At 40.5% G+C, this 13,934-nt stretch overlaps 1 protein-coding gene across 1 annotated transcript; it reads right to left on the minus strand.

The window, feature by feature from the left end:
* Nucleotides 1-5,847: 5,847 nt before the first annotated feature.
* LOC755521 (serine/threonine-protein phosphatase 6 regulatory ankyrin repeat subunit B-like) lies at nt 5,848-13,028 on the minus strand. The gene is made up of 4 exons (XM_030993618.1): nt 8,885-13,028; nt 8,079-8,848; nt 7,482-7,775; nt 5,848-5,946 (listed from the first exon to the last, which is right to left on the minus strand). The coding sequence occupies exons 1-4, from the start codon at nt 13,026-13,028 to the stop codon at nt 5,848-5,850; spliced, it is 5,307 nt and encodes a 1,768-aa protein (XP_030849478.1).
* Between the last annotated feature and the right edge of the window lie 906 nt (nt 13,029-13,934).

A 13,934-nucleotide genomic window follows, 5' to 3' on the forward strand; every position in this document is an offset into this window, starting at 1 on the left:
GACTCAGTTGGAAGACTCTCGTCGACCCGTTATGACCTCTAAATACTCTCGGATCTGTCAAACACCAAGCAAACATCATCAGATTTTCATCCACAGCAGAGCACAACAATCAATGACTGTACAAGGTTGTTCCAGTGTCTCATGCCTGGCTGACATCTCAACTTTTGTCAAATTCTATAAGTCCGTCTTCGACATGGGAGTGCTCGTTTCCAGAATCATCAAAAAGTGCTGTTGGGACTGGTGAAAGCTCTTATGACAAAATGTCCTTGACATTGACCTCTCTTGAACTTGTCTGGAGTCCTTTTACTCTGGAGTAGATCAACTTTTCATAGACTTTCGTACCCCAACATCGACTTCTTCATGGCTGCCATGGTTTGAACATTCTTGGAAATTGTGACATAGAATCCACCAGGTAATTTCTTTTGAAAATCATGCATCTGTCTAGTATTTAGATGTCAACTGCTTTATCCACATTCACTGACGTTGGAGCAATGCTGGTCTAAATAAAGCCTATTAATTGAATAATAATGTGTGCCGTAAAACCACTTCTCATCGATTTGTTGAAAAATAAATTCTTTCATAGCCATTTTTTTCTTGACATATGTAGGGTAGGTGTAGGGAATTGGAGACCACCAAGCTTGAACCCATCACTGTCTGTCCGTGTTGGATCCAATATTGATATTGCGACATTATGTGGCCTTCAACAACACTACTGCATATATCCAATTCATTTCGAAGACTACAGTGCGTTCTCTCTACGAGAAAATTGGCAAAATTGACCAAGATAAGCAATTTTGATGGTAAAATTTTGCTCTGATATAAAAACACAATTTTCACTGAATGTTGTGGTGTATGCAGATATTTAGGGGTGGCCCTTAAAAAAAAAAATGTAAAAGGAAGTTTATGAAATGTGCCAACCATCACAGAAAGTTTATGGCCACTGTGTGTTGTGAATGGGTGTTGCAATTCACATTATGAATGGTGTCTGATCAGAAATGTGTGTAGGTAATGGGGGACACCAGGTCCAAGATGGGGGCCTACTTCTCCCCAGTCGTTCATTTCATGTTGAAAGGCACTATCATGAAACATATTTGGTTGTACGTGTCACCATTCTAATTTGAATGCATTTAATTTTAAGAAGTTGTTTCTATGCTGTGAGTTTGATAAATGTAAAAGTCATATTGCCAGAACATTATTCTGAAAGTATTTTAACATATTTGAGAGCACCTTTATTACGGTAAACAAAAAACTACAGAAATATTTTGCGCCCCATTGTTTTAAAATCGTTTCAAAATTACAGTTCATTGGCTGCATGTATATCATTCAAAAAGTGTTTGAACTAACTATAACAATCCCATTTTCATTCAAATTGTATTTAAAATGTCTTGATTTGTAACTGTCCCTTATTACCTACACATGTAGGTAATGAGAGACCTTTGGTGATGACGTCATTAATCATTGTTATCTTATTAATCAGTTACATCATCACCACAATTTCGTTACCAAATAAAGAGAAAAAATACTAAAGAGAATACAAAAATGTCTGTATGTGTAACATTGTTCATGTTTATGTAAATTATGCAAATGTGCTTAAGGGTCTTCCATTCCCCACACCTACCCTATCTAAATGTGTACCAAACACGATGAAAGATTAATGCAGCACAACTGCAATTGTTTCCCCCAAAAAGCATTTAATATGATTTCAACGTGACATAGATTTAAGAAATTGGCATTTGGCTGACACACATATTTTATTCAAATTAATATGTTTATAGAGGGCGCTATTTCAAAATATGCAAATAAGCTGGTCATCTCTGGCCATGCAACACCACGAAACATATTTTTAGTGATGGTCCTAGAGAGATACAGACATTTGGATGCCAAAAATTGAAGAAAAAAAATCCTTATTATATATTTATTATTCATTTTTAAAGGAAAATCATGTACTTTGGCGGCCATTTTGTATGACGTCATATATCTTAAATTGCTCAAGGCTGACAGAGTGTCAGCAATCGGATTCTTGAAATAGAAGGTCTAGGCAATCAAAATCCATTGAAAAAAAAAATATAGACCATAAAACAAGGTTAGGCCAATAATCTGGATTTGGCTGCCGGACTAATTTGACTAATATAAGATTATCTTTTCCTCTGCAAGGCTACAGTTTAAAGGTGTTACATGTGTCTCCATTAGATCCCGTAGGTATCATCCTATATACATAAAGTGTTTTTGATCCCCTGTCAAAATGATGGAGTAATCAAACGCACACGCACACACACACATCTCTCGTCGCAACAAAACACGCACACACACTATCGTCGAGCGATGCTAAATAAACAATATTATTATTATCATTATTCTATTGATACGCGATATCAAATTAATACACCTTTAGTATGAAATGTTGCATATATTTGACAGAATACATGAACATTCATATAATATAATCGAGTAACTTTAATTGTAATGTAAATTTTCATTCAACTGTTACGGTTAGAAAAATGGCATAACTACTTGTTTTCCCTCTCAAGTATACCCCCATCACAGTATTGAGAGAGGTGGGTGTGCTCCAAATAAGTTCCCTTCTATAAAGAGATTGTGTTTTGGAGGGAACTAGTAACAGCTCCATGATTTAACATTTGATCACGTACGTGTCCGCGTGTCACAACTATGTCTCTCAATACGCTATGGAACTATCATACAGACCGACATCGCACCAACCAAACAAATACATTGCTCTGAATAGCCAACAAATCGATCAGTGAATTCTGAGTTGGTTTGTCGTTGTAACTAATAAGCATTTATATTAACTTGCCTTGGTGTATATTTCCTTGTCGTCTACCTGACAGGTTACTTTAAGATCACCAGAACGCCATGCCACAAAATACTCTTCTCCCTTTATCGGTGTCACGTATCCTGGTTCAGGCTGATTTTTGTATGATATAAAAGAATATATATGTTCAATGAAAAGAAGGTAGCCCAATCTTATACATAATATACAGCTTACACTTTACATAAGCAAGAAAATTACATGGCATTAAATTGAAAACAAAATTAAAAAAGACAACATTGAGAACGGAAGAAGGATAACGTTTAAACACTTCATTTTTCATTTTAAGTTTTACCTTAAGATTTGTTTTTGAGGCCGTCATCCTAGTCAACCATCGCTTTTGATTGCGATCTCCTGCTCTTTTTTAACAGATAGTTTGGATAACACTTAAAATATATAATAATATGTTATAGAAATATTAAGTTTTGTTACTATATGAACATATGTAAACTACATGTAAACGTTTTGACATGAAATTTGTATTGTTTGTGAATTTCGTATTATTCGTTTATATGTTCTTTATCATTCAGTTATTATATTTGGAAAAGAGCCCCCCAAAAATGAAATAAAATAAACAAGAAGACAGAGAAAACAAACGACTGGGTAGCCCATTTTCAGCTGCACTGTAGAGCAGCTCGTCTTCCATGGGGACCAGAAAGAAAAACAAGAAGATGGGGGGGGGGGGGTGGTGCAATAAAACAGTTCCTAAAGTTCCTAAATACAAATTATTGCATTCACCCGATAAGAATAATAGTATTTCAATAGTCAGAATACAAGCTGCATATATTAAGTGTTGCTAGGTATGGCAAGCCATAATGCGTGTCCAACCTGGCAACAACTAATGTATGCAGTTTGGATTATGTCTATTGAAACACTATTATTCTTATCAGGTGAATGAGATTTGTATCGATGCACTTCTCAAAGACGTATGTATTAAATTTAGTTACATTACGAAAATTGACTATTGCAAGCGTTCCGTATTGTAGGACAAGACAGGATAAGCTATGATGTTTGTCCTATCATCAAGTAATGTATGACATTTATACTCTGACTATTGAACTAAATTATTCCTAACAGGTGAATTAAATCATTTGTTACATGGCACTTGACGCATAACACTTCATTACAATATGAACATGGTCTATTTGCCGTGCTCCAGCCCACGTTGCTAGTCATTTTGCGGTGAACCTCATACGCAGGCTCTGTTGTTCTGAACCAGTAACCTGGACGAAAAGCGAATATGACATAAGTACTTTACTAGTCTTTAAACAAATTGGCCCGAATACACAAAGGAGGTTCGCCGACAAACCTAGGTTTATGTGCGTAATATGACGCGTTTTTACAGACCAAGGTCGCAATACCCCTCCCCGTTCATACCTCCGCTTTCCCTTGGTTACTGTCTCTAATGCAGAGCCTCAACAGATGCTTAGTGTTCATAGGACTCAGTTCGGGTACGAAAGGCGTACAGATGACACGCTTGCCCACGAATACCTTAGTGATGAAGGCAACAATCCACCATTCAGAGAAGTGAGAGATATAGAGGTCAAGGTCTCGCTCTCTAACAACACATCGAGGGTCACCATTGGCAGCGGCAATCAACGAAAAACTGTCGGAGCCTTTAAATTAAAAACAACAGACATATGCGTAATCACAATTTGTTCTTGTTTGAAAAATCTAAAACAAAGCAAAGTATATACAAAATAACAAATGTAAGACAACGCAGAAGCGACGGGGAGAAGGAGTACCCCAGCTTTGTACCACCGATTTCCGTTATACGATTGATCACCCCCAACTAATAACTCTTTAAAAGAAGAAAAAAAGTAGTCATGCTTGAAGCAGAGAGAAATTTAACGGTTTCTCACAACAAGTGTAAAAAACAAACCCCTTACATCGAAATTGATGATATTATATAATTTTTCTGTTGATTTTGCAGTCCTCGGAAGCTGCTTTTTTTTTAGCAACCCCGTATAACAAACAAAACAAACAAAAAGTTGGTATCGCTTTATATAAGGGTCAATTTATGGAGAGAATCCCCCCCCCCCCAAAAAAAAAAAGGCAACAAAGGTCTTTTAACGGTTTCTGGTAGTGTTTGACATTAAAAAAAACAATATACTAAAAGTGTAAGAAAATCTGACCCCATGAGTGGTTATTTTCAAAAAGGCATCCTCGATGGCAATCATTACTTTAGAGCAGCTTTAAACAACGATACATCCACCTTAGATATGTGATTTTAGTATCTATACATATAAGTTTGAAGATTCATACTAAATAAACCTCTTTCGTTGCATTAGGGGGGAAACCCTAAATTGACCCAACAATTTTTAAAAGTGGACTCATTTTTTTTCTAATGAAGCAAGTTTAAATATATCACTCGATGTCGCGATGGGTGATTGAATGATGATAACTTTGTAATCTAATGCGTCTGAACAATAACATGCAGTTAACAACTAAATTATTCATACTCCTGGTTTATTTAATGATATTTGTGTTTTTCTTAACCCAACAATAAACAGTGGACTGGTTGAAATAAGGCCTTTCTGGAATACTTTTACATGTAAGCTTGTATGCGTCACATTGTCAAGAAACATAAAACAGGACAAATCAATTTTTCACGAACTTCAGACATTACAAAGACTTGGTAAGGGTATGAATAATTTAGTTATTAGCTATAATAATAATCTTACTGCTTTTCCGATGGTACGTCCCAATAGATGCATTATCGAAACTTGTGAAAATTGCTGAATGGGGCATCGTCACTTTTACCGGATATTTAAACTTTGCATCAGACGGTGACGCCTTAAGGCCAACACAAATTATTGCTTGGTCCTTCGTTAACATGTCTACCAGTTCAGCTGGAACTTCAGGTACTGGCTGGATTTTATCAACGCCCCAAATCTCACTTGGATGAAACTGGACTTCAATGCCATACTTCTCGATTCGAATCAAGCCTGATTGCTGATCGGATGCCCAAATGGAATCACGAATAACATCCTGTACGACCTGTTCAGAAGATGCAGAGTCTATGTTGAGCTGTTCTGTTTTTGAGGTGTGTACGTTTGCTTCGCTATCCACCTGTTTTTCGACACTCCCGCTTTCCTGTTGTGAACAAACGGCTGGATCTACAACGAAACAACCGAAGACAGATTTCCTGTTTAAAGTGTATATAGGCCTACGTGTAGGCCTAATTACTTATTTTCGGTTTAAGTCATGGTTGTTCTCACATCTTTTTTTTTTTAATGGAAATTTTTATGACGCATCTAATTCACTGTAAATGCTTTAAAAAAAACACTTGCATTTCCGTAAGATAATACGGTAAGGTTTTCTTTTTTTGGGGGGGGGGGGGGGATGCGTCTGGCGTCCATGATCAATATGGATATATTTATTACCTTTTTTTTGCCTTTTGATAGGTATTTTGTAAGACAAATCATCAATGTTTTTTTAACATAAATAAAGAACAGCATTATCTTTTTGAAAAAATATATTTCAACAGTAGGTTAATTTTCTCAATGCCTTTTGTACACACTGCCTTGCACTGAACGGCGAGGGCTCCATATTCACTGTGCGTACGGTATTCGCTGTTTTCGAAAATATTGCTTGGTTTCGGTTTTCCGTAATTGTGTTTGCCTGAATAACTATTAAACCCATATTCAATTGCCCATGTAAACAAGATTTGATTTCGAATCAATCCGTAAGGTTTTTGCCCAATTAGGTCATCATTTCACGTGTACAGTACGTCGTGGTTTCCATTCCATGAAAGATCGTGATAGCCTTTCACAGTCCTGGCCTTGCGCAACCTGGCATCGTAAAATTGTATGTACTTTCTAAAGCATATTGTAAATCATATAATGTGTTGTATTGTCAGTGTTCCCCGTGGCCAATCCCCTCCTTTTGTTCTCGACCTGTCTCTTTCGATCGATCTGAACCTGACATATTTCAGATTTTAAAAATAATTACTGAAAAGCTCCGGCTGTCCACGGATTTCCTCGGGTTTGATTAGTTGCAATAAAATACATTAATCACTAATGATAAAGACTTATATAAGTCTATGATGTTAATTCAAAGGAGGTTGGAATGTGACTATGCCAGCTCAATGGAATGCCATTTAATCTACCACCAACGTAGTGTTCATCTCCCCTTAAATTTCAAATCTCAACATTTGATTCAGATATTTTCATAATTGAATGATAATTGTTATGAATTATAAACAGGAAATGTGAAAGAGATGTACAGGAAATAAGCCGGATCGTACAAAATACCAACTTAACTAACCCGTATCGATAAACTCCGCGTGGAGAAGTGTGCGCCCACCAAAGCTGGCCCCATTTAGATTTGCTTCTTGGTCAGTGAGAAACTGTACAACATCGAGGTGACCTTTGAGTGATGCCGCTTGAAGAGGTGTCATGCCATTATTACCAGTCCTATTCAGATCTGCTCCTTGGCCAGTGAGAAACTGTACAACATCGAGGTGACCTTTTAGTGATGCTGCTTGGAGAGGTGTGCATCCAAACATACCAGCCCTATCTATATCTGCATTTTGGCCAATGAGAAACTTTACAACATCGACGTGACCTTTGAGTGATGCCACTTCTAGAGGTGAGCTGCCATCTGTACCAACCCTATTTAGATCTGCTCCTAGGCCAATAAGAAACTGTACAACATCGAGGTGACCGTTGAATGATGCCGCTTGGAGAGGCGTTTGCCCCTGACAAACACCAGCCCTGTTAAGATCTGCTTTTTGGCCAATGAGAAACTGTACAATATCGAGGTGACCGTTGGATGATGCCGCTTCTAGAAGTGTGCTTAAATCACTTCCTGCACTATTTAGATCTGCTCCTTGGCTAATGAGAAACCGTACAACATCGAGATGACCTTTGAGTGATGCTGCTTCTAGAAGTGTGCTCAAATCATTACCATGCCTATTCAGATCTGCTCCTTGGCCAATGAGAAACTGTACAACATCAAGATGGCCATGGAATGATGCTGCGTAGAGAGGAGTTCTTCCATCCCTTTTCTTCCTTTTAATATCTGCTCCTTGACCAATAAGAAACTGTACAACATCGAGGTGACCGGTTGATGATGACGTGTGTAGAGGTGTCCTGCCATCTTTATCCACCCTCTTTAGATCTGCTCCTTTTCCAATAAGAAATTGTACAACCTCGAGGTGACCTTTGAGTGATGCCGCTAGGAGAGGTGTCCTTCCATCCTTATCCGCCCCTTTTAGATCTGCTCCTTGGCCAATAAGAAACTGTACAACATCGAGGTGACCTTTGAGAGATGCCGCTAGGAGAGGTGTCTTTCCATCCTTATCTTCCCAATTTATATCTGCTCCTTGGCCAATGAGAAACTGTACCTCCTCAAGGTGACCATTGGATGCTGCGACGAAGAGAGGTGTTCTGCCATCATTACAAGCACTATTTAGATCCACGCCTTGGCCAATGAGAAACTCTACAACATCGAGATGACCATTGAATGAGGACGTGAAGAGAGGTGTCATACCATCTTTATCCATACTATTTAGATCTGCTCCTTGGCCAATGAGAAACTGTACAACTTCAAGGTGACCTTCAAGTGATGCCATTTCTAGAGGTGTACTGCCATCATTACTAGCACTATTCAAATCTGATCCTTGGCCAATGAGAAACTGTACAACTTCGAGGTGACCGATTGCTGATGCCGCGTGGAGAGGTGTCCTTCCATCCTTATCCGCCCCTTTTAGATCTGCTCCTTGACCAATAAGAATCTGTACAACTTTGAGGTGACCATTTAATGATGCCAAGTAGAGAGGTGTCCAGCCATCTTTATCCGTCCTTTTAAGATCTGCTCCTTGACCAATAAGAATCTGTACAACTTTGAGGTGACCATTGAATGATGCCATGTAGAGAGGTGTCCAGCCATCTTTATCCGTCCTTTTAAGATCTGCTCCCTGGCCGATGAGAAACTGTACAACATCGAGGTGACCGTTTGCTGATGCCGCGTGGAGAGGTGTCCTTCCATCCTTATCCGCCCCTTTTAGATCTGCTCCTTGGCCAATGAGAAATTGTACAACATCGAGGTGACCATTGGATGATGCGACGAAGAGGGGTGTTCTGCCATCATTACAAGCACTATTTAGATCCACTCCTTGGCCAATGAAAAACTCTACAACATCGAGGTGACCATTGAATGAAGACGTGAAGAGAGGTGTCATACCATATTTATCCACACTATTTAGATCTGCTCCTCGGCCAATGAGAAACTGTACAACATCAAGGTGACCTTCGAGTGATGCCATTTCTAGAGGTGTACTGCCATCATTACTAGCACTATTTGAATCTGATCCTTGGCCGATGAGAAACTGTAAAACTTCAAGGTGACCGTTTGCTGATGCCGCGTGGAGAGGTGTCCTTCCATCCTTATCCACCCCTTTTAGATCTGCTCCTTGGCCCATGAGAAATTGTACAACATCGAGGTGACCATTGGATGATGCGACGAAGAGGGGTGTTCTGCCGTCATTACAAGCAATATTGAGATCCACTCCTAAGCCAATAAGAAACTCTACAACATCAAGGTGACCATTGAATGAAGACGTGAAGAGAGGTGTCATACCATCTTTATCCACACTATTTAGATCTGCTCCTTGGCCAATGAGAAACTGTAAAACATCAAGGTGACCTTCGAGTGATGCCATTTCTAGAGGTGTACTGCCATCATTACTAGCAGTATTTAGATCTGCTCCTTGGCCAATGAGAAACTGTACAATATCGAGGTGACCATTGGATGATGCGACGAAGAGGGGTGTTCTGCCGTCATTACAAGCACTATTTAGATCCACTCCTTGGCCAATGAGAAACTGTACAACTTCAAGGTGACCATTTAATGATGCCGCGTAGAGAGGTGTCCTGGCATCCTTATCAGCCCCTTTTAGATCTGCTCCTTGACCAATAAGAATCTGTACAACTTTGAGGTGACCTTTGAGTGATGCCGTGTAGAGAGGTGTCGGGCCAACTTTATCCACACTATTAAGATCTGCCCCGTGGCAAATGAGAAACTGTACAACGTCGAGGTGACCGTTGGAAGATGCCATTTCTAGAGGTGTACTGCCATCATTACTAGCACTATTTAAATCTGCTCCTTGGCCAATGAGAAACTGTACAACTTCGAGGTGACCGATTGCTGATGCCGCGTGGAGAGGTGTCCTTCCATCCTTATCCGCCCCTTTTAGATCTGCTCCTTGACTAATAAGAATCTGTACAACTTTGAGGTGACCATTGAATGATGCCATGTAGAGAGGTGTCCAGCCATCTTTATCCGTCCTTTTAAGATCTGCTCCCTGGCCGATGAGAAACTGTACAACATCGAGGTGACCGTTTCCTAATGCCGCGTAGAGAGGTGTCCTGGCATCCTTATCCGTCTTTTTAACATCTGCTCCTTGACCAATAAGAGACTGTACAACATCGAGGTGACCGTTTGCTGATGCCGCATGGAGAGGTGTCCTTCCATCCTTACTAGCACTATTTAGATGTGCACCTTGTCCAATAAGAAACTGTACAACATCGAGGTGACCTTTGAATGATGCAATTGCTAGAGGTGTGCTCCCATCATTACTACCCCTATTAAGATCTGCTCCTTGGCCAATGAGAAATTGTACAACATCGAGGTGACCATTGGATGATGCGACGAAGAGGGGTGTTCTGCCATCATTACAAGCACTATTTAGATCCACTCCTTGGCCAATGAAAAACTCTACAACATCGAGGTGACCATTGAATGAAGACGTGAAGAGAGGTGTCATACCATATTTATCCACACTATTTAGATCTGCTCCTCGGCCAATGAGAAACTGTACAACATCAAGGTGACCTTCGAGTGATGCCATTTCTAGAGGTGTACTGCCATCATTACTAGCACTATTTGAATCTGATCCTTGGCCGATGAGAAACTGTAAAACTTCAAGGTGACCGTTTGCTGATGCCGCGTGGAGAGGTGTCCTTCCATCCTTATCCACCCCTTTTAGATCTGCTCCTTGGCCCATGAGAAATTGTACAACATCGAGGTGACCATTGGATGATGCGACGAAGAGGGGTGTTCTGCCGTCATTACAAGCAATATTGAGATCCACTCCTAAGCCAATAAGAAACTCTACAACATCAAGGTGACCATTGAATGAAGACGTGAAGAGAGGTGTCATACCATCTTTATCCACACTATTTAGATCTGCTCCTTGGCCAATGAGAAACTGTAAAACATCAAGGTGACCTTCGAGTGATGCCATTTCTAGAGGTGTACTGCCATCATTACTAGCAGTATTTAGATCTGCTCCTTGGCCAATGAGAAACTGTACAATATCGAGGTGACCATTGGATGATGCGACGAAGAGGGGTGTTCTGCCGTCATTACAAGCACTATTTAGATCCACTCCTTGGCCAATGAGAAACTGTACAACTTCAAGGTGACCATTTAATGATGCCGCGTAGAGAGGTGTCCTGGCATCCTTATCAGCCCCTTTTAGATCTGCTCCTTGACCAATAAGAATCTGTACAACTTTGAGGTGACCTTTGAGTGATGCCGTGTAGAGAGGTGTCGGGCCAACTTTATCCACACTATTAAGATCTGCCCCGTGGCAAATGAGAAACTGTACAACGTCGAGGTGACCGTTGGAAGATGCCATTTCTAGAGGTGTACTGCCATCATTACTAGCACTATTTAAATCTGCTCCTTGGCCAATGAGAAACTGTACAACTTCGAGGTGACCGATTGCTGATGCCGCGTGGAGAGGTGTCCTTCCATCCTTATCCGCCCCTTTTAGATCTGCTCCTTGACTAATAAGAATCTGTACAACTTTGAGGTGACCATTGAATGATGCCATGTAGAGAGGTGTCCAGCCATCTTTATCCGTCCTTTTAAGATCTGCTCCCTGGCCGATGAGAAACTGTACAACATCGAGGTGACCGTTTCCTAATGCCGCGTAGAGAGGTGTCCTGGCATCCTTATCCGTCTTTTTAACATCTGCTCCTTGACCAATAAGAGACTGTACAACATCGAGGTGACCGTTTGCTGATGCCGCATGGAGAGGTGTCCTTCCATCCTTACTAGCACTATTTAGATGTGCACCTTGTCCAATAAGAAACTGTACAACATCGAGGTGACCTTTGAATGATGCAATTGCTAGAGGTGTGCTCCCATCATTACTACCCCTATTAAGATCTGCTCCTTGGTCAATTAGAAACTGTACAACATCGAGATGACCCTCAAAGGATGCCGCGTAGAGAGGTGTGCTGCCATTTTTATCCGCCCTCTTAAAATCTGCTCCCTGGCCGATGAGAAACTCTGCAACATCGAGGTGACCTTTGAGAGATGCCATTTCTAGAGGTGTACTGTCATTGGTACTTACACTTTTTAGATCTGCTCCATGGCCGATGAGAAACTGTACAACATCGAACTGACCGTTTGCCGATGCCTTGTGGAGAGGTGTCATACCAATTTTATTCGCCCTTTTTAGATCTGCTCCTTGACCAATAAGAAACTGTACAACATCAAGATGGCCATGGAATGATGCTGCGTAGAGAGGTGTCCTGCCATCCTTATCCTCCCTTTTAAGATCTGCTCCTTGATCAATAAGAAACTGTACAACATTGAGGTGACCATTGAATGATGCCGCGTAGAGAGGTGTCCTGCCATCCTTATCCTCCCTTTTAAGATCTGCTCCTTGATCAATAAGAAACTGTACAACATCGAGGTGACCATTGAATGATGCCATGTAGAGAGGTGTCCAGCCATTTTTGTCCGCCCTTTTTAGATCTGCTCCCTGGCCAATGAGAAATTGTACAACATCGAGGTGACCATTGAATGATGCCATGTAGAGAGGTGTCCGGCCATCTTTACTAGCCTTATTTAAATCTGCTCCTTGGCCAATGAGAAACTCTACAACATCGAGGTGACCGTTGGATGATACCGCGTAGAGAGGTGTCCTGTCATCTTTATCAGCCCTATTTAGATCTGCTCCTTGTCGAATGAGAAACTGTACAACGTCGAGGTGACCATTAAAGGATGCTGCGTAGAGAGGTGTCTTGCCATCATTATCAGCCATGTTTATATCTGCTCCTTCGCCAATGAGAACCTGTACAACATCGAGGTGACCATTGGATGCTGCTGCATGGAGAGATGCCAAATCATCATGTTCAGCCTCAGAAAGGTCTTTTCTTTGAATCGTGTCCCCATCCATGATAAGAATTTAACTGATCTGAGTGTCTCCCTATAATTTCTAGACTATTATAACTAAAGTTCGTGCTATTTGATCAACTAGAACTGTATTACAGCTGAATACATGAAGTTATTGAGAATCTGTGTCATTATGTCTATTTCATTCTCGGCCCAAACGACTCCAAGATATGGAACGAAAATAGATATTCATAGGCTGTACCGTGCCGCTTGTCATCTGCTCCGAGTATTACGGCTTGCAATGGTCTAATGTGCCTGCAAACGTCATTTAGACCGCGTGATTTGTCTTGCCCGAGCTGTAAGAGATCACTTCTTCTCATTATATATTCTATTAATTGTTCATATCAGCTGCATAGGTACGCTCCATTTCTGAATTAGCATGATGGTCTTTCATTATCCCATCAATTTCACATATCCATCACCTCCTCAACTATATAGAATAACTGTATTACAGCTGAAGACATGAAGATCTTAAGATAGGTATACCGTGCCGCTTCTTATCTGCTCTGAGTATTACGGCTTGCAATGAATTAATGTGCCTGCAAACGTCATTTAGACCGCGTGATTTGTCTTGTCCTGTAAGAGATCACTTCTTTTCATTATATATTCTATTAATTGTTCATATCAGCTGCATAGGTACGCTCCATTTCCGAATAAACACGACGGTCTTTCATTATCCCATTAATGTCACATATCCGTCACCTCCTCAACGTAGTCAAATCTCGAATGTGTATAGGCGGTCTAGGCCTACAGATATGGCAATGCTGTTATTCCGAAATACAAAAAACCAGCGCGATCTCATAGGAAGCATGTATGATATGACGTTTAGTACAGCCTACAATGTACGCAGCTATATTGCAGTGTGACCCTAACGCACTCAACCGTCATTCGCGTGTGAATTATGCTAGCT

Source organism: Strongylocentrotus purpuratus, unplaced genomic scaffold, assembly GCF_000002235.5.
Source record: "Strongylocentrotus purpuratus isolate Spur 01 unplaced genomic scaffold, Spur_5.0 spur5_scaffold_20, whole genome shotgun sequence".
In the NCBI taxonomy this organism is placed as follows: Eukaryota; Metazoa; Echinodermata; class Echinoidea; order Camarodonta; family Strongylocentrotidae; genus Strongylocentrotus; species Strongylocentrotus purpuratus.

What these genes read in the sequence shown, in the direction of transcription:
- LOC755521 (XM_030993618.1), bottom strand. Translation starts at nt 13,028, where the DNA reads ATGGATGGGGACACGATTCAAAGAAAAGACCTTTCTGAGGCTGAACAT. An exon ending in TCAAAGGTCACCTCGATGTT is followed by an intron (nt 7,776 to 8,078) that starts GTACAGTTTCTT and finishes GATGTTGTACAG; the next exon opens with TTTCTCATTGGCCAAGGAGC. An exon ending in TCAACGGTCACCTCGATGTT is followed by an intron (nt 5,947 to 7,481) that starts GTACAGTTTCTT and finishes GTTTCGTTGTAG; the next exon opens with ATCCAGCCGTTTGTTCACAA.